This window comes from Columba livia, chromosome 10 (assembly GCF_036013475.1).
Source record: "Columba livia isolate bColLiv1 breed racing homer chromosome 10, bColLiv1.pat.W.v2, whole genome shotgun sequence".
NCBI lineage: Eukaryota > Metazoa > Chordata > Aves > Columbiformes > Columbidae > Columba > Columba livia.
Window position 1 is genome coordinate 22,922,784 of NC_088611.1, and position 22,909 is coordinate 22,945,692.

Below are 22,909 nucleotides of genomic sequence, written 5' to 3' on the forward strand. Positions count from 1 at the left end.
AACCGAGATAGAAATTGCTTTGTGTAAGAGGATACAGAAACACTGAATTAAAACAGCAACTGCTGTATTTGAGAAGCAGCTCCATTTCAGGAATTGTGTGATATTGCCTATGTAACACGCTCTTAAACGAGCCAATGAACACGGGTGTTCATCAGCTACAGCAGTTTTCTCTTCCTCGGGGACAAAAAGGGTCCTGGCACTTTGTGTGACTTACATGGCAAATCTAAGCACGTGTACCATGACATCATGCCAGACTCATTGCCTTAAGGCTAAGGTTTTCTGTAAACTTAACCATTATAATTATATATAGTATAATTTATAATGAAATAATTATGCATATATAATATACGAGTCACAAATTTTCAAAACCTTGCATTTCTTTATTCTGTGAAATAATATTTGTATTTAGCTCATTAACAAATAAGCCAAATAAGCTTACTGCAAGCAATGAACTTTAATGCAATGGAAGATGCTGGTAAAAGTGTGGAGAATAAGGGGAGAAACAGTCTCAGAGTTGGTAGTATCTCAATAGACATGCAATCCCCAACTCATTCTCTTCCTTGCAGCAAAGACACGGCCGAGTGAGAGCAGATTGCAGACACATTCTCTGCTGCTCCTCCAGAAACCGCTGTAATTGTTCCCAGAGTCAGCCAGCACAGCAAAGGACACAATGGGCCTTCGGGGATAGTTTAACCTTAAATTGACTGAATAAATGCCAGAGGAGCAGTGCGATGGACGCCTTTTATGTAGCACCAGTTACACTATAATTAGCAGAGCTGCTGATAGGTGTGGGGCAGGGAGCAGCTGTATGGATGCACTCCACAGGTTATCTGTGGACCTTCACCTTGGAACACCTATTGCTGCGTCTGGAGAAAAGTGCTCTGCAGTCTACAGTCTCTCTGGTTATCCTGCCCCTACGGTGATGTTTACATTGGACCTCAAAGGAAAAGGATCTGTGGACGAGGGGAGGATGAAGCCATCAAGGAGAGGGAAGCTGCACTGATCATTGTGATAGCACTCGTTCCTTTGTTAATAAAATCAAGACATGAGTCCTGCTAGCTGTGATCCCTCCAGAGCACAGGCCGGGACAAGCCTGAGCACAGGTGGGAAGTGAGGGAGCACGTGGAGACACACGGCAGCTGTGAGAGCTCATAGAACGCGATTCACACACTGACAAATACTGAATTTTGTCTAGCTTGAATGTGCAATTCTCAAAGAGATACCTGCCCTTCTTTTTATTCGACACTTATCCTTCAAATGGCTTTGCAAATTCTACCCCATTCCTCAGCAATAATCATATCATTTCATTAGGATTTTTAGAAGTTATTCAGTCAGCATTGGTGAGATGTAAGAATTTAACTGGAGGTTTTAACAGTGACAAAAATACCCAGCCAAGGTTATTATAATAAAGGTCTAGGAAGACTGTGTATTCTTGTTTGTGTAACAAGACAAAAGCCCTTGGCTGTAGGCTCATCCCTTGGCCACACACACGTCATGTCTTGTTTCCTTCTTTAGAGTCACCAACTGCCTCAAAAGAAAAGGAAAGAAAAAGGCTGAGTTTGTGGAAATCTAAACGTGAGGCCTGTCCCTTCCACTAGGTGATGTGAATCCCCTGTACCTGCAGTGTGCTTTCAATGAATCTGTACTTTAAGCAGTGCATCCTGAAGACAGGCTCATAAATCTCACTTGCCTTCTGCTTCATGGTCTGTGCTCCCACAGTGATCGTGCCGGGAGAAGGGGAGTACTCTTTCCTGTAAGGTATTTATATAATGCATTCCTGCAGCTCTCAGTTATGCTTTATGGCACCTGTGCAGTACCTATCCTCTGCATCATGTGGCTCTTTGTACATCTGAAATGCAGCTGGCCAGGCTGTTAAGACGTGCTGGCAATGTTCCTTCAAATGCCAGAGCAGTAGATCCATCACAGTGTCTCTAAGGTATGATCAGGTGTGTTGGGACAGACTTACAGTGTACTTCTGCCTTGTAAGTGAACCTGCTCAGGCAGAGTGCTGGCAATTTGGTGGTCAGTCAAGAGCAATTCAGCATCCCCCTGAAGCAACGAGCGCCCGCGCAGGGACCAGAGGTTCTGCAGTTCCGGTGCCACAGGGTTCCCCCGCGTCAGTCACGTGGGAGCCCGGGGCCAGCGGAGACCGCTGTGACCGCCCCCGCCGCCGGGCAAAGCGAGGGTGTTGGGGCCAGTGAGGGCACCCGTGTGAACCTCGTGTTGGGACAATCATACGAACCTACTGCAGTGATGGCAACTGGGAGAGGCAATGGGGTCCTGAACGGCCCTGTTTTGTTGAAATTGGTTATTTATTTTCTTGTATCCATTCCTAAATTGTTTTTTTAATTCATTCTGCAAAAGGAAGTCTCATTACTAAAGGAAATTAAACTCCAAATGCATTTAAAGCCCATAAGAGGAAATGCCCATTAGTGCAATGCATTTAGCCAGTCAGCCCTGTTACGGCAGATCATCAAGGCAAGCATCACAGCTGCAGTCTGAACACAGCAGGAGAGACAAGGTGTCTGCTGATAACATACGAAGCCTGATTAGGCAAGGTGACAGAGGGATAACCACATTTCATACTCTGAGGCAGAAACTGCCTGCCTGCCACGGCCAGAAGGGAGTTCTTCTTGTGCCACAAATGTTTACATTTGAAGTTTGCTCTTTCTTGGATTGTTACGGTGCAGGATATAGGAGAGGGGAAGAGGAATTCTGGTCAGGTGCATAAGGCTCTTGCTCTGTTCTGAACAACTTTAGGGACAAAACTCTCGCAGGTTCAGCCCCTGCTCCAGGAGGTGCTCACAGAACCAGAGTGTTGGCGCGGGCGGTGCAGAGCACGCAGGGGCTTGGGCTCCAGCTCGGGGAATGTCCTCTGGCCCAGCCTGGGCCAGCATAAGTAGAGGGACCAGAGAAAGCCTGGCGGTGAGGATTCACCAGCCGTGTCCCACACGTGCTTGGATGGATGGGCTGCTCCTGCTTTGAGGCACCTGCGCAGACCTGCACGGCCAACGCGTGTTTCAGGCTCAGCCCCACGCACCATGGGTGCGCTGCGAGCACCACTGCGCTCCCGACCCTGCGCTTCGAACCACGGGGAAAAACAAGGCAACAGTAAAAGGGGGACATGCCTGAAAACAAAACACGGCGTCCTTGGGCCTCAGACAAGGGGCACGCCCCGCTGCAGGCACGGCGGGGGCCGCAGCCTTGTCCCGCATTTCCTGTAAACAGGGGACGCTTCCTCCCCAGAGCTGACCTGGCAATGAACTGGCCAGGCCTGACGCTCGGCGCGCCGCACCCAAGGCCCCTCCATGCCAGGAGGTACAATGGGGCAGCTGATAATACATAATAGGTTATTAGAGGCAGCTCTGCCCTTTATAGAGGCTACTTCGAGCACATTATTTACATGGCATGGCAGGCACCACAGAGCTTTTACTTTGATTAAATCATTAGCTTCACGGGCACCCAGAACTCTTCTATCCAGCAGCACCAGCAGATCTTGTCCGTAAGGCACCAGCACAGCTCTCACGTCTTTTTCTTTCTCTTGCTAAATGCTGTTGCCAGCACCCTGTCGTTCCCCATCTCTGGTAACCTCTTGCTGTGCTGAATCCTTGCAGTGCTTGGAAACCTGAACTGAGGGGGGCAAAATGAAGACCTAAGCGCTTGGCAGAGACAAGAAGTCTCTGTTTTGTGCTGTGAAACTCTTCTTCCTCCCCAGACCGTGCAGGCCATACATCTGCACCATATTGAACTTTCCATACTGCACATCTATCAAGAGACAGAACATAACAAGGAAAACATGCACTCACTATCAGGATGGGTTTCAGGTAATTTGCTGAGCAACACCTAGTCACAGCACAAATGGCCTCTGACAATGAAACCACCCAGCACTTTTGCCCTTCTCCTCTATAAAGCGCTTATCTTCGTGACAGTCTGCCTTAGGATACAGTGGTGCAAAACTGGGAGGAATTCACCCTGATTTTAGGAGAGTCACTTCGTATTTATACTTGTGAACTTTGAGCAGAATAAGACCCTCTGATTTCACTCTGAACCAACTGTAAAACTTACTCCTCTCGTGAATCGGTGACAGGATAAGCCCACCGCCTAGGACTGCATTAATAAGGAGTAGAAAAGCTATCTCCTCTAAGAAGTGAGCTTCACTAGTCGGCCGGGGCTGTGGAAGTACACCTCTGTGGGGAGCAACCACCGCTGGGAGGCACAGCTGAAATCCCTGCCCAGCACAAATTCCTTGTTGCTGTCTTCGGATGCTTCCTAGCTGCTTTGTGCTTTGGCTGTCCTTGTGTAAAGTGGTTAATCCCCGAGCAACGTCATGTTTAAAATGCAGATAAGACTGAAGGCTTTTGGAAACTGCAGATCCCTCCCAGAGTCTAAACCAGAACTGCTCTGTCCAGCTCCTCTGAGGCACAGTTTTGCTCCTGTTCTTCCTCTCGTCTGCAAAGTAGAAGGGATTTCACTATTAAGGCAAAGGAGGGTGAGGACCCCCAGGATCGTGCCCATGTTTATTAAAGTCAAGGCACAGAGTAATGTTTACATTCTTGTAGCCAAGCTGAGATACAGAAAATCTACCTGGGGCCATTTAACAGTCACGTTTGCGGGTGCTGCTGTTTTCTGCGGGGGCTCTTGAGCTCCAGGCTCTCAGGCGCTTCCCAGCAGCCAGGCCGGCACGGCTCCTGCAGGAGCGAGCGCTGGAGAACACCCACAATGGACGATTTAGCAGTCAGAAGCTTAGAAATTTATTTCCAAGCCTCAGAAAACTGAAAATAAATTTTTCAGATATTCTAGAAATGAAGCAGAACTGTGTCCATTTTTGGCTGCCCTGAGACCAAAACCTGTGGGTATTTCTTCCTCTGTATGGCTGGTCTTTTACGCACTAGGTTGTGAGAAACTTAGAATCCCAACTCGCAGTGCTGAGCGATTCAATGCGATCTAGGATGAAAACCAGACCTGGGAGAAGCAGAGCTTGGTTTTTCTGTATCTTAGTCTACGGCATATGGGAGTTTCCCTTAAACTTTGTCAGAAAATGTATATTGTTCACATAGAAGGCTTTTGTGACTTGTTCCCTTTTGGAAAATGTTTGAGCTTGCTCTGTTTTCAGGTGCTAGACTGAATTGCCATGGCAGTCAAATCATAAACAGCTGCTCAGATCCTCAGCAGAGCAACTCATGTACCCCAAATGACCATCTGGCACAGTATCACATGCTCAGCCAGATTCCACTTACAGAGTCACTTTTCCGCCTACAACACATTTACCAGTGTTTTTCTGACTATGAGTTCTGGATCCGGTTAAAAGAAGATGATACATTTCACAGAAAGAAACTGTCTGATGACATGGCACATCTCGCTGATCGGAGATCGGGGTATGTTCCTGATTATTCTTCCTTTGTTTATTTTTGGCAGTGTAACCTAGCCATTAAAAGTTGGAACCAGAGTCTTTATGTTCTATTTTCATTTTATTGCCAGTTCGTTATTCCATACTTGCCATGGAAAATACTCATGGTAAGTTCAGCATAATGAAGACCATGCTGCCCTGCAGGACCCTCGAGACGGGAGGGGAGTTGTCGCTTCCCCGGGTGGCGGGATCCGCTGCTTTATCAGCAGCGCGCAGCCAGCTCTGGGAACCAGCCAGGGAAAACGGCAGTGGAGCTGCCATCAGAAGGAAACCTGTCTAGATGACATTAGTGATATTCCCTATTTAAAACCAAAACAGAACAGAACCAACTTCTGGAGTGAGACTTAACAAACTCCTCTCTTACCACTGTCAGCCTTACTCCGGCTATTTGTGCTGCCAGAGCCACAAAGGAATCTGCACAGATTATAGAACCTTTCTTGCTATTGAGCAAAATGTCCTTCCCTCTGGAGGACGACTTTCACGGGCAGTCAGCCCTGGATGAAATCTCCCTGCGCAGACTTTCTGAAGCAGCGGTGGTTTGTGCTAAATGTGCGATATGGCCTCACGATGAGATCCCCAACCTCATTTTGCTACTACGAAACACAAGCTGAAAACCAGGCTCTCTGTTCCTTTCAGGCCAGCACTTGTCGGTCCTGTCACTTGTTTGTGGGCTGGGAAAAACGTTGAAAAATGCAATCATCTTCTCCCCGCATCACTGTAATAGTGCTCCCTGGTGCTGCAAGGCTCCGTGACGCGGGCAGCGGGAGGGAGACATGTCCGGAATGCTGCTCTGCCCCGCAAAGACCAGTCCCAAATTAAGGAGCCCCCAGTCACTTGTGTTTTAAAGTTCCTGAGCTCCCGCAAGCTGGATGTGCATCAATACCTCCCTATGGGAAGGGCAGGGAGCTTTGACAGCTTTTCCTTTCAGTTTTCAGAGAGATCTGAGGACGTATGAAGGGACTTGACACTACTAAGAAACCTCTTATCTTCGCGGTCGTGCTTCCAGCAGGGATTCCCTTTGGACTTGGAAGCACACATTGGATTTGAGACCCCACTACCCTGCAGCCTCACCAGGAAAACAGCGGAGCTCCTGCAGCTCGAACCAACCCACACCTTGTATCTGCCTTCTCTTTCCTGGTGTTTGGAGAAACCATCAAGTGAACTGAATTTTCTTGCGTTTCAGAGGTTTGCCCAGTAGTTAGAGCAGAATGTTTTCAGGAGGAGAGAAATACAGCTTAACTGCCAAATGTAGGGCTGACTGAAAGTGCCCAGTGATTTTCTGTCTCTTACGCATCGGTTTCAGCTCCCAGATTAAAATTAGAGCTGGCCGCAGTTCTGCTTGGCTGAGGCTTTTTTAATTGAAAAATCAAGCTTGGCATGATTAAAAATCGTGTAGATTTGTGACATTTGGCTGGGATTAATATGTTAATTAATTCTGCTTCCCCCGAATACTTCTGGAAAATCAAAACCATCTTAATTCTCCAATTCAAAAGTACATGTTAGTTCAAAATTTACTTCAGTATCTATCTGCCTGTCTGTCTATCTATCTATCTATCTATCTATCTATCTATCTATCTATCTATCACTTGTTGGGAACTACAGAATTCCTTTACTTTTTTTCTTGGACTTTTCAGTTAGGCCCGGGCATTTCATTTCTCTTGCAGCCAGTGAAGAAATGCTTTTCCTTACAGCTGCAATCGAAGTAGCAGATACACTGTTTGTCCAGCACAGTTTAAAACGTCTTTACATTTATGTCATCTTATTATATGTCACTCTCACTGTGGCTCTTTACCCTGGGCATATTCACTGCAATGTGTTTTTATTTCACTGCCACTGTCTGTTTTTTTTTAAGCCTGACAATATGAAAGCAGAAAGTGTAAAGTAAAGATTCGGTTTTAGCTCACGCATTGTTCTTATCTATTTAAGGCCTGGCAGATTTGACTTCAAAGCCGCGTTGTGCGTTCTTCAGGCACACGTGCCCAGGAGAGACCCTTCCCAGCGGTTCGGCTCCAGAGCTCGGGGGGGCTGACACCCCAAGAGCCGCACTGAGGAGCTGCCACCAGGAACACCGAACCAGCTCCTCTTGAGCAAGTGCACCTGCCTGCACGGCACATCAGGAGATGTAGTGGGTTAATACCTGAGGTTTTCATCCCGGTTTACTAAATGTACTCAAGGCTAAGGACCAGCTGCCCACAGACAGGTGTTTGAGGTGTTTAACCTGTGGCAGCTGAGAGGGGCCGGATGCGGAACAGGCCCAGCACCTGCCTCAGGCTGCCAGAGCCCTGCGGCTGCACCCCGGCGAGGCCCAGGGCTCCCAACGGGGCAGCCGGTGGCTCTTTAGCACCTCTGTGCCCGTTGTCACTGTCCTCACCGCGCACCTGGGCCCGTCCCGGCCACGGGGACCCTGCACGGGCACCCGGGGCAGGGGCGGGACCGCGGCCAGCGGACAGGCTGCTCAGCCAATGGGGGGCCCGGGCCCAGAGAAGGTTCTGGGCCGGCAGCCGCCGCCGGTCCGCGCGGGCTGTGACCGGGGATCCCCCGCGCCTGCTGGAGCAACGGGGCCGGATTGGAGCCTCTTCGAGACCAGGGAGCGGCTGAGAAGCCTTCCCCGGATGGAGCCGCCGCTGCTGCTGGTGAGTGGCTGTTTCTGTGGTGGATCGTGAGCAGCCCTTGTTCCCGGGGCGGGTGGTTGGTTGTGCCGGGCGCCCTGGGTGAGCGGCCTCTTCGTGTGAGGGAGCGTGTGCGCTGTGGGCCATCGTTCTCGTGTGGTAATATTGCCAATGCTACGTGGAACCTGCAGTTTAGTACATGTTGCTGCGGCGCTGACGGATTTTGGGTTACTGCCTGACTTGCATTGATCTCTGTCATTGGGCTTTAGTCTGTTGTTTGGTTTTGGCTCTGAATTGAAGCTGGCTTAAGCTTATTATTTGTTTGGTGTGCTTCTGTGACAAGTACCTATCTGAGCTTCCTTTGAGAACAGGAGCCCGGGGCCGCCTGGGCGCTGCCCGGGGCCGCCTGGGCGCTGCCCGGGGCCGCCTGGGCGCTGCCCGGGGCCGCCTGGGCGCTGCCCGGGGCCGCCTGGGCGCTGCCCGGGGCCGCCTGGGCGCTGCCCGGGGCCGCCTGGGCGCTGCCCGGGGCCGCCTGGGCGCTGCCCGGGGCCGCCTGGGCGCTGCCCGGGGCCGGGCGCCGAAGGGCATCGCTGGTTGGGGGGCTGAACTTGCTCAGGGCTTCTGGAGAACAGCATCTAATTAATCCAGCCAGTTGCTCAAGTGAAAGGGTCCTTTTACAAGCTCTTTGGGAGGGGTCTTAGCAAAACAGGCAGTGCCTCTCAAATATGTTCTTCCATCTATTAACTCTAATTGGTCGATTAAGATTAAATTAATTGTTGTATGCCACTGAACAGCAAATCTTTGAGGTGGCTTTGCATTAGCCCCCCCCCCCTTGGGTCCTGTAAAAGAAAAATTCTTGTAGGATAATTAAAAATGCACTGTGCATTATAAATAACTTTGCTGGATGGCACAACAAACCATAAACTACTAGGTTAGATTTGCATTTAAAATGCAATAAGATTCTGTTGTTTTTGTTACAAATCTAATCTAGAGATATGCGCCATATCATTGAGCAGTGGATTCTGGAAAGGCTGCAGAATTGCCATGTGCAGTCTCATTCAATAGGTCTCCTCGGTGAGGGTGAGGCGGGGGAGAAGGGCGGGCGCTGCTCGCTCGCTGGCGGTGCAGCCCTGACCCGTGGCCGGTGCGCTGTCCCCAGCCGCAGTCTCCTCACCCTGGCTGCAGTACACGCTTTTTTTCTGAGCGGTGCTAGGAATGCTTAAATCACACGCTTCTGTGCCCCCTAAACATAATCTAGGGTAAATTTGCAATACACAGCAGACTCTCTACTTCTGTGTAACCTCCCTGAAATGTATTTCTGGTTCATATAATGGACACAGGGTAAACCAAGAAGTCTACCCAGGCTTATAAGCCCTCCGGGCATGAAGGTGGCCACTCTTCCTGCTCTGCACTGTCATTTCATTAGAAAAGTAGCCATCAGAATGGAGTCCGGGTGCTCGTAACACCAAGACCTACTGAGGACTGGGAGCCTCTCCTGGGAGGTGTGTTGGACCTCATAAACACGGGCAGGTTGGGTCCAGTGCGTTGTGGCCGAGCAGTGGCAGCTCAGAGGCTGTTGTGGGTCCGTCTGCTGTGTGTGCAATGCAGAGCTGTGCAGGGAGCACACTGCCCGCCCGAGTACTTGTACTGCCCTCCTGACACCTGCGTTGGCATGAGCCGGGACAAACCGCTCGAGAGCAGGCACTGAGCTGCTGTAAGATTGATACCTAAATCTAGATGATGTATTACAATCTCTCCATCTTCAGTATCGATATGACATTACTGGTGCTGTCCAGAGATACTTCTCAAAGGTGCTTGTTTGAAAAGCTCAGCTATCAAAGTGCATTTAATTTTTCTGTCCTTGCCATCTTGGGAAAACAATTCCCCAGGCCTCTAAACCTGACAGTCCAAGACAAGCACGCCTCGTGCGCAGGCCTGAGCAGGGTTATCTCCACGGACTGCTCCTGTCTGTGAGCAGCTGGACATCCTGCATGAACCGCTATCACCTTCTCGCTCCCTGGGGCAATTCAGACAATTCTACAATAAACAGAAATAAAGACATGACTCATGTCAGAGCTGGCTGGGGCTGTTGTCGAGGGTTTCAATAGGCTGTGCACAGCCTCAAGTCAGGGTATAGTACTGGGATCCCTTGTTCTGCGATGATCTTACAAAACCTTTTCAGGTTTATGCTGCAAAATGCCACAGCTGCTGAAAGCTGCTGAGATTGTATTTTCCATCGTGTTCACCAGATCACAAGTGAAAATGTCTCGCTGTATCTAGGCACAATCTTCCCTCTGTTAGAGCATTTTAATGGGACTTTTTCCCATCTGCAAGATCCAGAGTGCTACATGTGTTCCGCGTTGAGATTAAATACCCCTATGTATAGATTTATATAAGTTTTAAAAGTTAATTTATGTTTCTTTTAAAAACCTCTCACGGTGCGTATGATCACCATGTGTCTCCTTGGCTTAATAACTGTCAGCAGGTTCTGTACAACAGACCCGTACGCTGGCTGGCATGAGCTGTGCCATTCTCTAGCATGCAGATCATCTCGTCTTTTACTCCATGCACTTTTATTTCTCACCCATTTTCTTATATAGGCTTTTACAAACACACCTGTCTGTGGCTACAGCACATAGGGCCAGTGATCGCTGGTGGGAGGAAGGTTTTGCCTACTTAACCTCTTATTAAAGGGTAAAAGTCTTCCAAGGAAAAGAATTGCAGTGACATTCATTATAAAAAATAGCGATCTGCAAGGCCACGCTCTAAGCCATCTCCTGTAAGATCCTTTCAAGTCTTTGTTGATTTTCTGACTAATATTTAAATGAAAGGGATTTCTAGCCAATTATGAAGAGATTTCCTAAAGTCTTCTAATATCCTTTACAGAAACCTTTTCCGCTTTCTTACTCTTGGAATGAGCTTAAATGTGTGAATGTGAAGTAGCAGTAAAACAGACCACCCTTTTAGAAACGGTCCTGGTTTCTTTTTGTAATGGGAGAGTAGAATTGCTTTATGAGCAACAATTATAGCTACATTTGCTTGAATGACAGAGAATATGTGAGACCTATAGCCTCCTAAGATGCTTCTCTCCAGAACTTTTTGGCAATGAGGAAAGTACACAAAGGCATTTGAAGGCACATATTCTTACAGGCTTCAGCTGGATTGTGTTTGGGGCCTAACTCCGTGGTGTGGGTATTATTTGACCTACTTTAGAAGTTAAATTGTTTCAAACATCTTCACTAATTGAAAGAAAAATAAAATGGAGCAGAGTGAGAATAAATTGATGAAGAAAATCTGATTTATTCAGCTAATTTAAGCAAGTGAAGAGGTGGCATCTTCAGCTTCCCCCTGCTTTGATGGGTGCAGTTGCATGTGGGTTTAATTCACTCTGGACTTCATAGAACAGTCCTGAACATTTGCTCTGCCCTTGTCTGCGTAAGACTTTAAGGTTGCACCTCTCTGCTCTGAGCATTAAATAACAGCCCTGTAGGTTAACTGGCACACTTCTGAGCCTCAGGGCAGCAAGGACTTGTCTGACTGTTTTTTTAAACATGTTAGAGATGCCGATAAAGAGTGGAGCTGAATTCCTCATCAGCCTTTGATAAAGAGCTGATGGATTCTTTCAGTAGTTATTATCAAATCTTATCAGGTACATTTATTATCCTCAGGAGTGTTTCTCCCCGAATAAGTGTCTCTTTGCTTGCTCGGACGTCTGTCCGTCCGTGCGGTATCCGAGCTCCTCTGACGCGCTGCCGCTCGACAAACCCAGCAGTATGGCTGGATCGTGTTTTCTAGGAGGCCGCTTCCTACTTGGAAACAACTGTGAGTTTCCTTGAGGTTATATAAATGACATTGATTTGTAATTATCACAATAGATATATTCCTGTATATTTCTTTTACTATTTTAAATATAACAACACTGATTGTCCTTTCTTGGTTGTTGCTATTTCATTGTGTGAACTGCTTACACTGAAGCTTCCATTACATAATTATCTCTATACTTTCACCTTATCCTTCATATGCTGTGCTTAGATACCACACTGTGCCTTTCTAAGAGTTGGTCTTTTACGACACATGTGCTGCTAATTTGAAGGAGCAGGGAGGGCCAAGAATGTGCTGTGTTGGAGGAAACTCACTCAAATGGTTTAGATTTCACCTTAAGCTTAAGGGCATAGGAAGGTATGAGTGGCATATTATTCAGACCATTTTTAGGCAGAGAATTCATGTCCTCTGACATGTATTACTCTCAGCTTTGGTAGGGTTTTTTGTGTGTGTGTTACAGAAGGGTAGGGGGTAGGTGGTCATACAGACTGTCCTGGCTGCAGTACTGGAGCTGATCAGGGACTGGTGCTCCACAGGGAGCAGAGAAGATATAATCACTTAAGTGGCATAATTAGATAAAACAAAGGTTGATGAAGCCAGTGGTAAGGCAAGGGGACAGCTGATTCGTTGGAGGGGAAATAACAGATCATCAACTGGATTTTTCTCCTTTTAAAGGACACGGATTTGCATTCTCTATGGCACATCAGCCACAGGCAGTTGTTACGTTGCTGTCTATACTGTGGTTTTGCTATACATTTTGGAATTGGTCTGTGCTGACGTAGCCCTTGTGATCCTGTGCGTACCCTGGCAGGAGCCCAGACGGACAGTGGCTGTGCCCAAGGGTTGCTCACAAAGCCTTTCACAGCTGTTCGCCGGTGAAGCATCGTCTGCAGGACTCGTACTTCACGCGCTGGCACTGGGGTATCGGTCCCTAAGCACCCATGTGTTCCTGCTTCAGTCTGGCCAAATTAAAGGAAAGGTATCGCCTGCTTGACACTTAAACCATGTTTTTTTCCTGACTTTCTACTAAACACAATTTTTTTCCATATTCCTCTTGAAGAAGCATATCCCTTGGGAATAGAACACATTTGCAAAGGAACAGGAGACTGAAGAGGTGATGATCTTTCTTGATTGTACTAAAGCTGAGAAACATCAGATGGGTGCTATATGTCTTGAAAAGCAGTGAAAAGTCAGAGCCTTGGGAGTAATTTGCAGACTGCAATTCTAGAGATGTATTGGAGTTACCATGAACCTTGGTGTGATTGCACAGGGCACTGGAATCCCCACACTGGCCCCCAAGAATTCGCCTGAGAGTCAAAGTCTGAGCAAGTCCTGCTGTTGGTGAAGTACAATAATCAGAAGGGTTCTTCTGGTGTGTATCAATGAACGCTTTATATAGAGGGATATAGGAATGTACAGGAAGCAGCAACATGGGCTTTCAGCTCTTTTCGTACAAATATTCAACATCACAGTGGGATTAGCTGTGGAACTATAGTTGTACTCCTTTATTCCTTTTCCCTATCTTCTTTCCTCTCTGGATTTTGAGCACTTAGCAGAAAGAACGATTGAGACGTAAGAAACGTGGTAAATCCAAACTATGGACTCCAGTAGAAAGCAAAAGGGGGAAAAGAAATTCTGAAAATATCCAACCTGTGCCGTCTTCCTGACCTTATGTAAACCCTGATAAAAGACTCTCTCCATCTCTCCTAAAAGCACTGGAAGTAATACTGGGGTAGATGATGGAATGAGTGTCTGAGGTATCTCTTTCCCATCCCCGTGATGTTTATCACGCTGCCATACGCATGGCTGCTGCTCTGGTGGTCAGGCTGGGGTAGTGGAGCTATTCTTTAAGATGTGCCAGAATATTCTAACTGACTTTCACCTGCTGGAAGTTTAGCCAGTAGCTTTGGTGAAACAACTCTGACTTAGCGCTGTTTGGGGTGAAGGTGATGCCACAGGGTACAGTGCGCTGTCCCACAGCTGGGCACAGCTGCCCTTTGCTTTCAGCCGGAACAGTTGGTTTCTGTTGCTTTGCACTTCATCGTGCAGCCCTTCAGAGAGAAGGGGCTAGGAAGTGACCTTTCAGAAGCAAATGAAAACTGAGTCGGATTCAGGCTGTGTGAACTAGGGAAAGATATGGGCAATTTTGTCCAATTCCACTTATATCTCATTATTTCTACACTGTGCAGAAGGGTAATGATGATCTATATTGTCATACACCCAGATCAGAGTTTAATTATTAATACCAGATAGCTAAATTTTGGGGATACACAATAACCGCCCTTCAGGGGGCAATACTCCCAGTTCTATTTTGGCAACGGTAATTCTAAGTGAAGATATATTTCGTAGAACACTACAGTTATTGGACTTTTTCTATAAATGTGATTTCTTCTAATTAGAAATTATTGGTTTAAACCTGCTCCACATGATCCTTCCTTTTAAGCAGGAAGATTAAGCAGTGAATCTTGTCGCCTGTCAGTTGCTGCGAGCCCCTCCTGCCCTGCGTCTCCCCGGTCACACACAGTACTGGAGGTTCTCAGATTATTATAGTTTTTTCTAGCACTCTCTCATTCTGTTCTCTGAAATGTAAAAAGAGAGCTGTACTTGGCCATTCATCAAAAAATGTAGCAATTGCACAAGTTCTCATCAGATGCTAAATACAAGTGCTCTGCAGGTGAATGCGCTGAGGAAAAGTTCAGAAGCTCCAGTCTCACGTATTGCAAGGGTATAATCTACACACTTGTACTCTCAAATGGCTGAAATAAGCCTCAGGGTAAGAGCAGGCTGGAGTTCAAAGTAATTTTTATTCCTGTGTGGCTGTGGTAGAGCTGTGGTTGATAGGTGTTTGTATTAGAAAGCTTAAATCCATTGAGGGATATTCTAGGCAGAACTGCTTTAGCAGGAAATAAAACATCCGTGTCCATCTGTCATGTATGCACGTGTAAATGGGTCATGTGCATATACGATTTGCTTTGCTTTACAACAAGACCATGCACAGTTTCTCCAAGTATGTTACACCACTGGATGTGTATTAACCATTTACATTTCATCCAACCTTTTCAGGCGTGTCTGTCCAAAACATCCTGACAAACACACAAATAACAGCTATCTCAGCAGCAGTGTACGTGTATTGCTGTCTGCCCAATGCTCTTCCCCTCCACCCCAGCTCTCTTGATAAAGGGCTTGTTCAGGAGCCTTCATTTCTCCCCCAACAGCAAAACTGCATGCACAACAAGCAGCAGACTGAAAAATTACGTTCACGCCTTGACCTTGAGACTTCCTGAACCAGTTTGGATTGGCTCTCCCCTTGAAACAACGGGCTTCCACAGGAAGTTCATAAATGGGCCCAAGTCACAGCAATTGACGTAGTTTTAATATTTTTAACTTGGTTCTTTAAGAACTACCTAAAATGGGTGGCGTTTCGTGGACACAAAGAACTGGCCAGCTTGCCCAAGAGCCCACGTCAGCGTGCGGGGCGCGAGACGCGACTGACAGGCTGTCAGGCCCTGCTGCCGCTGGGCACCGTGCTGGGGACATGGCTGTGTGTGCCACCCTCTGTGCCACCCTCTGTGCCACCGTGTCCCAGTGCCAGCGCCGCGGGGATCCCAGCCCTGCCGGAGCCGAACCACAGGCCTGCGTCCCAGCCCCGCGCACGGCCGGGTCCGCAGCCTGAGCACTGATACAGTCTCTCTCCCCGTGTCTGACTCACCGCCCCCACCTGCCCTGATTCACCCGTTCTGGCCTCTCTCAGAAAGACAAAGCACTGTACTTCATTCCCATCTTAAAAATGGCTTGCAAGACTCTTTCAGAGGTGTTAAAATAAAAGTTCTTTTACTGCCCAAGTGTGAAATACCGAAAGTGGGATGGTTTGTTCCATTCACAGTGACAGGGGAGAAGACCAGAAAAAAATAGTTGCAAAGAAAGGAGTATTAAATCTTTAGAAGGAGAATGATGGATGAAAATGGACATGAAAACCTTTTGAAGATGCTTGTCTTTTTCACAAAGGTCTGACAAACTACAACTACATCAAATACATTCCTTTTCATTCATTTGCTTTGCACCTTGTTTTCACATAAACTGTTTAGCATGAACTTAATGGAAAACACTTTTCTTATTTACATCTCTGCACTCCACTGATGATATGCTATAATCTGACAGCAGATTCAAATACAAAGGTCTTGAGTGCATTTCTCCTTTGTAACTATGAAAAGGACATTTTCTCATTTGCAAATAATCTAATGCAATGGGATGAAAGATTGTTCTTAATGTTAGCAATGCATATTATTTCAGACAGAGCTATCTAATTAATTTATAAATCATCAGGTCTGTCAAAGGGTCATAATACTAGGCTTTAAAGCAACTTTAAAAATTGTTTAGTCTGATTAGTTTATGATTTGGGATTTTCTGGTCCATACTTAACTGATGTCATTTGAAAGATGAATCATATATATATACCGTGGCTTTGAGAAATTGAGAGGAATGAGAAAATGAAGCAGGACCCTTCCAGCAAATAGGGTCTCTTTTCAGTCGTCAGAAATCTTTCTTACTAAAGAACAGAGCAACCTCTCCCTGCCCGCCCAGACACAACAATGAGATCCATTGGAGAAACCAAGTATTTTAAATGTTCTTTGGTTTGTATCTGTAAATCATAGGATTCAGATCCCCTGGACTTGCTAGCGCACATTTACATGGTAAAGAGTTAATTTAGTGTCTCTTTTTTTCACTGATAAAGGCTTATCTGGTATTCTTCCAACCTTTCCTGAGGGGCATAAGGCAGGCAGCAGAGGTCTGCCTGGGACAGCGGGCAGGGGAGGCCTGGCTGTTTGGCCAAGGCTAGCAGGTCTTACACAGTAATTTATTACAGTACCTTTCAGTTTCCTGGTCCGTGGCTTGCTGCTTGTTCTCAAAGCCAGTGAAGCTGCTCATATCCACATAGCCGTCGTTCTCATTAGCAGCAGATAACGCCCTGCTGGGGTCTTCAAAAAACTCCGTAAAAGTTCCTGCTCTTGTGGGTCTTCGAGGAGGGATTTGTATGTTTTCATAGTCAGAGCTCATAGCAGGAATGTTCTCGTAGTCAGACGTGTCAGCATTTGGAAAAGAGATGGACCGAGGTTTTGTTAATGGGAGTGGCATGAAAGGAGGTCTGGACCGGTCCTCAAAGGACTCCACCCTTGACACAGTCCTGCTGAAGGACTTGGGTGTTCCTTTCCTTTTACCATCCTTGTAGAAAAGAATGGCTGAAGGAGACTCAGATGCACGGAGCTTCCCCACATGTGATTTTAGTTGAGGTGAGCTACTTAGGCTCCTCCTGTCCAGCTCCATCAGCCTTGGAGGCCCATGATAGCTAGACTCTGATGAGGACCTTGAAGAAGAAACATTGACATCTACATGGACTTTACTTTCAGTTTTCTTCTTGAATTTTAGAGTGAGGAACCTCTTAAAGGAAGATTTCTTTTTCTTGGAATACTTATCAGGTGAGTCATTCTCTATCAAAAGTGAAGGGGAACTTTTAGTGATCGGCTTTTTGGTGATGTAGGCAAGTTCAAAAGGAGGTGGTATATCAACAGCTGAGGATGGAGTACATATGCCACATGATGAAAGATGATTTCTCTGGGAAAAACTACCTGAGGAACCATTGACACAAGGCAAAGACAAGTTGTCTTCTGTCTTTCTTATTCTGCCATCATCCAGGATGCAGCCATCACTTTCTCTGTAAACAGAGACTGGCATCTCTCTCCCTTCAACAGAATAAGATCGAGGATATAAAATGAAACGTCTCGACTTGGTTGGTAATGCCCTATTGGCTTCTGCTGGTTTTCCGTCCACTGAAAATAATTTATTGCTTAAATCTTCTGTCCTGGAGCCATTGCGACAAGATGGTAAATCAGTTTCAGGTCCAGTTTCTTCAGGAACTGTTTCTGGAACATAGCCCGGCATTTTCCCAGAGAGTGACCGTGTTCTAGTAACAATGCTTTTACGGTCAATGGGCAGCAAGCTGTTTTCCCCATCTGTGCCTAATTCATCCCTTGTACTGTGATCAGCTCCTAAATCAGTCTGTCCATCATGAGCAATTTCATTCTCTGCGGGAAGCACATAAGGGTCATCTAGGGAATCACTGCTGATTTCTCTTTCCTCTGATTCTTCAGGCACAATGACCACTTCAGGGACTGCTTGACTTTTGTGCAGGTTATGTTTGGTCTCACATTCTACATTCATATTGTCATGCTCACAGACTTCTAACTCTTCCTCAAGTGGGGTCTGTTGAGGTGGACTTGGGAGGCTTTTGCTGAGGCTGTTTGCTTCCACCTCATTGTCTTCAAGGTGCAGCTCATGTGACTTAGAGGTTTCCACAGTACTTTCACTGTGCTCTTCAACAGTCACATCTTCCAGCTCTGGTTCCATCCCTGGACTGCTGGGTGGACTACCGGAGATCACACCATCTTCATCCAGAGAAGTCCCTTCTGTTTGAAGAGTCTCATCTGACTGTTCGGTGGATAATTCCTCACTACATTCATTCTCACAAGGAGCAATCTGACAGCCATCATCCGTATTCTCTGCATGCACAGTTTCTTCCTCCCCTTTCCCAGAGTCTTGGCTTGCTTCACAGGCTACCCCTGTCTCCTCACCACTCCCCTCCGTGATCTGGCAGCCATCACTGGCATTTCCCACATTCGTATTATTGTGCTCATCTAGTTCTGCTTTCTCCTCTTCAGCTACTGCTTGATGAATGGACTCTCCTGAACCATTTTCAGGATTGGGTTCATCTTCATGCAGTTCCAAGCCAGCAGCTGTTTCTTCACTGGTCTCATCAGGCAACATGTCAGGGCTTGCACAGTCACTACTTTCTAATTCCCCTTCCATGTTCAAATCAAGCTCTGCATGCATGCTGTGGTTGCCATCATCTGCTAGACACCCATCTCCCTTTTCTGAAGTCTTAGGCAGTTCCTCCTCCTCCTGCCCTGTGTTCCCAGAGTCTGGGATTGATTCATCTGTTGGTAGTGGCATTACAATGGAATCTTGACAGATATCACCCATTACTTCATTATCTCTATTCAAAATGTTATCACCGTCAGTCTTACAATCACTCTTGTTCTTAACCAGTTCCAGGTTGTTAGAAGTTTCCTCCTTGTTTTTGGTTTCACCACAATGGCCTACAACATCCTCATCTACATTCTTGGAAGCATCACTGTCCCCATCAGGGGTGTCTGAGGACTCCTCACAAAGTGCTTTGGACTGGTCACAGTCTGTGGTTGACTCTGAAGAGTCTGGTTCCATTGGTTCAGCAATATCTGAAGAGTTATGATGCTCATCTTGGGTGACTTCTTGATTACCGGTATCCTCAGCATTAGCAATGTTAGCCTCTTCCTTCTCTATCTCTTCTGGAGGTTCTGAGACTTCATTTTCCACAGAGGAGTCTAGGTTTTGATCATGCTCACATTCCAAGTCATTACAGTCTTTGCTGGTCAGCTGAGCATCAGGAACTACAATGTATTCATTATCTGCCTCAGATTCTGGGCAGTCAGCATTGCATTGATTTCCTTCATACAGCTCTCCATCAAGACATACCAGTTTCCCATTTGAGCATTTATTTAAGCTATTGTTGGTATAAACACTGGATTTGCACTCACTGTCAGATGAGGAGAATTTTGGCTTGGGAGCAATAGGTGGTTTGGGACCCCTAGACATAGAGTTGGGGTTATGAAGAATATCAGCCCTGGGCAGTGAGGGAGAAAATTTGGAGACAGCTACTGGAGAATGATGACCAATAATCTTTGGTTTCGGTGCTAGTGGTGGCTTTGTGATTTCTGGAGAAAAGAGAGAAAAGCCATGTTAGTCATGCTGGTTTCTTACTAAAGCCATCAGAATTTATCCTACAGTAGACTTTATCTTACACCAGTGACTTGTAATGCAGAAAGAGTCCAGCCAGTAGGAGCTCAGCTCTGAAGAGAGAACCGAAGGAACAAAGCATGTGCGCTTGGGCTGTTCCGGGTTTAAGGTCAGAACTGAACTGAACTCGGTGCAGACTTATCACACCTGGGGGGAGAGGAGGATGTTCAGCTGCAGAGCCGGGGGGTGTCACGCAGAGACCCGTGGTGGTGACACCTCCCACACGCACAGGTCCTAATGACAGCAGAGACTGTCTGATCCTGCCCCAGAAATGTTTGCCCTGAGGTTCAGTGTGAACTCTCTGATTCAATGGTGCTAAAGTGTTTCTCTGTAATGAAAGAAATGCCTTTCAGCCATAGTAGCTGTTCAAATATAGCACAGTACAAACACTTAGAGGCAATTATTTTAATTTCAGTAGGTAGTTTGCAGGATTTTGGCGTTGAACAACATTAAACGTGAACTGATAAAGTCTAACTCAGCCCAGCCAACTGAATGCCTGGTGCCCAGACACAGGGTCTTCCCGCTGCCGTTACCATGGTAACAGGATACAGAGTTACATTTTGTTTGTCAACGTAATCATGAGAGAGAGGATGGTTTGCTGAAAGCTTGGCTAATACTTTACACTGGTGATGCGGCTGAGCTGTAATGCACTGAACAAAATACTTCAACCCAAACCGTGGTGAGAGCTACTGGTGTAAACAAACTTAAGTTCAGTTTTCAGTGTACGGCTTCTTCGGTCCTTTCTTTAGTTGAAAGATCCTTCATCCTCCTGTAAATGCCAGGACCTCTTGCAGGTACAGTCTTCTCGGACCATCAGAATATGATTTAAGAAAGTGAATTATCTTGTAAAATAATGCTAGTTGGGGTCTCTAAGCTACTTACAGTGGAAGTGCTGACACACGTGTAGAGGAATTTGAGCAGATTCACAATAAACTAGATTGAAGCTAGATTAATCAAGTCATATATGGGCATTTTGCTCACAATGCAGTTTACATGCCACAGCCATTTCCAACTGCCTTGGTCCTGCAATTACTATTCTTTAAATAAATAAATGAAAAGCTGTAAGGCTGCATAAATAGGAAACAATAGGGATCCTCCCTCATGAGATTTTTAGATGCGATTAAATATGTGGTGTGAGAAGCCAACGCACCAAATGTTTACAGATGGTAATAAGTAAAGAGAAGGAGTTTGCTCTTACTAATGTTTCCTGGCCATCAATAGGTAATCACATGGTTAATCAGTTGGAAATCTCTAATTCTTTTTATAACTTTAATCAACACTTTCTGTTGGGAAAAGAGGAGCTCTCCATTGTAAGGAGAAGCATAGGACAAACTTTCACCAGGAGAGAGGCGGGAGCAATTCTTTGTGCAGAATCTTCATACCCTACACAGGAAAAAAGGGAACAGCATCTCAAAAGATGCCATTAGGGACATGGTTCCTATGCGAAATCCTGTCCTAAATCATGGTGTAGCTTTCAGGAAGCATAGCTGCCGTGCTGGCATATTTTGAGTATTTTGGAATGCAGAGTTTTGATGTCTGGAAGGAAAGACAATTAAAATTCAGCTGTGCACCATCCTGGGAATAAAGTAACACTGGATGCAGAGTGCTTTAAAATGTTTCTCTGATTGTTCTGATACTTGGTGTTATGGTACTTGAGTACTGGAGTAATTTGTATTGAACTAATACTGTCATATTTGTTTGGTTAGACTCTGGGAGATTGGAGATTTCTTCCAATACGCAGAAAGATACTGACAGTTTGGCATTCTGATATAGTCAGAAAACAGCCTTTCTAGAATTATGAGACACCAGAGAGTTTTCTTCTAAGTTAAAAACTGAAGTCAGTGATCTCAGCTTAGCCCAGAAGTGAAAAGTCTGTTCTAATCAGGTGCTTAATACTGATGAAGAATTATTCTGTATCTGGGCTGTTACCTGATCCAGCTTTGTGTGTGGGAGGCTCAGAACAGCTTGTGGAGGAGGAGGGAGCGGGAGCTGCATGTTCCCTGGTCTCCAGGATGGCCGCGCGTGCTCCTTACACAGCATCGCTGCCTCTGTCTGTTATGGCTGATCACGTTCAGCCTGGAGGAGCGAGGAGACCTCAGCGCAGCTGCAGCTTCCTCACAAGGGAGGAGGAGCAGGCGCCAGACTCTTCTCTTTAGAGACCAGTGACAGGATCCCAGGGGATGGCAGAAGATGTGCCGGGGAGGGTCAGTGGGACATGAGGAAAGGGTTCTTCACCCAGAGGTGCTGGACACTGAACAGGCTCCCCAGGGAGGTGTCACAGCCTCAACCTGACAGCGTTTGAGAAGAGACTGGACAGCGTCCTCAGGCACACGGGGTGACCTGTGGGTGTCCTGTGCGGGGGCAGGAGCTGGACTCCATGATCCTGTGGGTCCTTCCAGCTCGTGACATTCTATGATTCTACACTTCTACTGAAATCACAGAATGGGTAGCTAACCTTTCCCTCCAGATTATTTCAGAAACATGTGCCCAACCCTTCCCCGTTGCTGAAGTAGCGTTGCTTTGGTTGCTGCCAGCAGCAAGTCTGTGGAAGTTGAAGGCTGAAAACAGTTGCCATTTAAAAATTGGGGAGGGAATAGGGGTGGGTTGAGTACCTCGTAAGTCTGGCTTCCCAGCCAGATCTACCTTTCAGAATTTTAAATCTGCTACTGCAACAGCTGAACATCCTAAACCAACTTTCTGGTAGTAAAATGCATGACATTTTAATTAGCTACAACTAAGTCCTTACACCATTCCTACCAGAACTCAGCAATGGACCCCTTACCACCATGGCGAGGCATTTTTAGGACTAACTCCGTGGAAGAAATACCCCTTTGGAGGTATTAGATCGCTCCCACAGTGTCTGGCTTTTCCTAGGAACGCCTGTCCAGCAGCGGGACGCGTCCGTCCCTGGGCTGGGACATTCTCATCCTTGTTCTTGTCAGACGGAGCGTCTGTACGGACACACTGAGTAACGAGAAAAAGACTGCACTGTAGAGAACACCAGGGTCTCCCAAGCTTTGTCTTATAAACAAATTGAAAATAAAGTAAGGTAATGAACTCGTTTCCTTTATGCAGACATCCACTTAAAAAAATATAGTTTAAACACAGTTAACCACTTTCTCTCCAGTGACAGTTTTCTACAGAAAAGTAATCCAAGTAATCTTGAGTTTTCCGTTCTGCTACC

General features: G+C 46.5%; 2 protein-coding genes across 5 annotated transcripts in view; one reads left to right on the forward strand and one right to left on the reverse strand.

Annotated features, from left to right (window-relative positions):
* The window catches only part of LOC102087959 (dynactin subunit 2), a 151,886-nt gene that overhangs the window by 61,442 nt on the left and 67,535 nt on the right, over positions 1–22,909 (forward strand). The window lies entirely within an intron of this gene.
* FGD5 (FYVE, RhoGEF and PH domain containing 5) overlaps positions 1–22,909 on the reverse strand; it is an 84,570-nt gene that overhangs the window by 52,972 nt on the left and 8,689 nt on the right. For 2 of the 3 annotated variants that reach the window (XM_065074731.1, XM_021296608.2), the window contains exon 2: positions 16,706–19,643. In XM_065074731.1, coding sequence (XP_064930803.1) covers positions 16,706–19,643 — 2,938 coding nt within the window. Of the gene's footprint in view, positions 1–16,705; positions 19,644–19,730; positions 21,423–22,909 lie in introns of those variants that run through there. The other variant, XM_065074732.1, reaches the window with a different exon arrangement.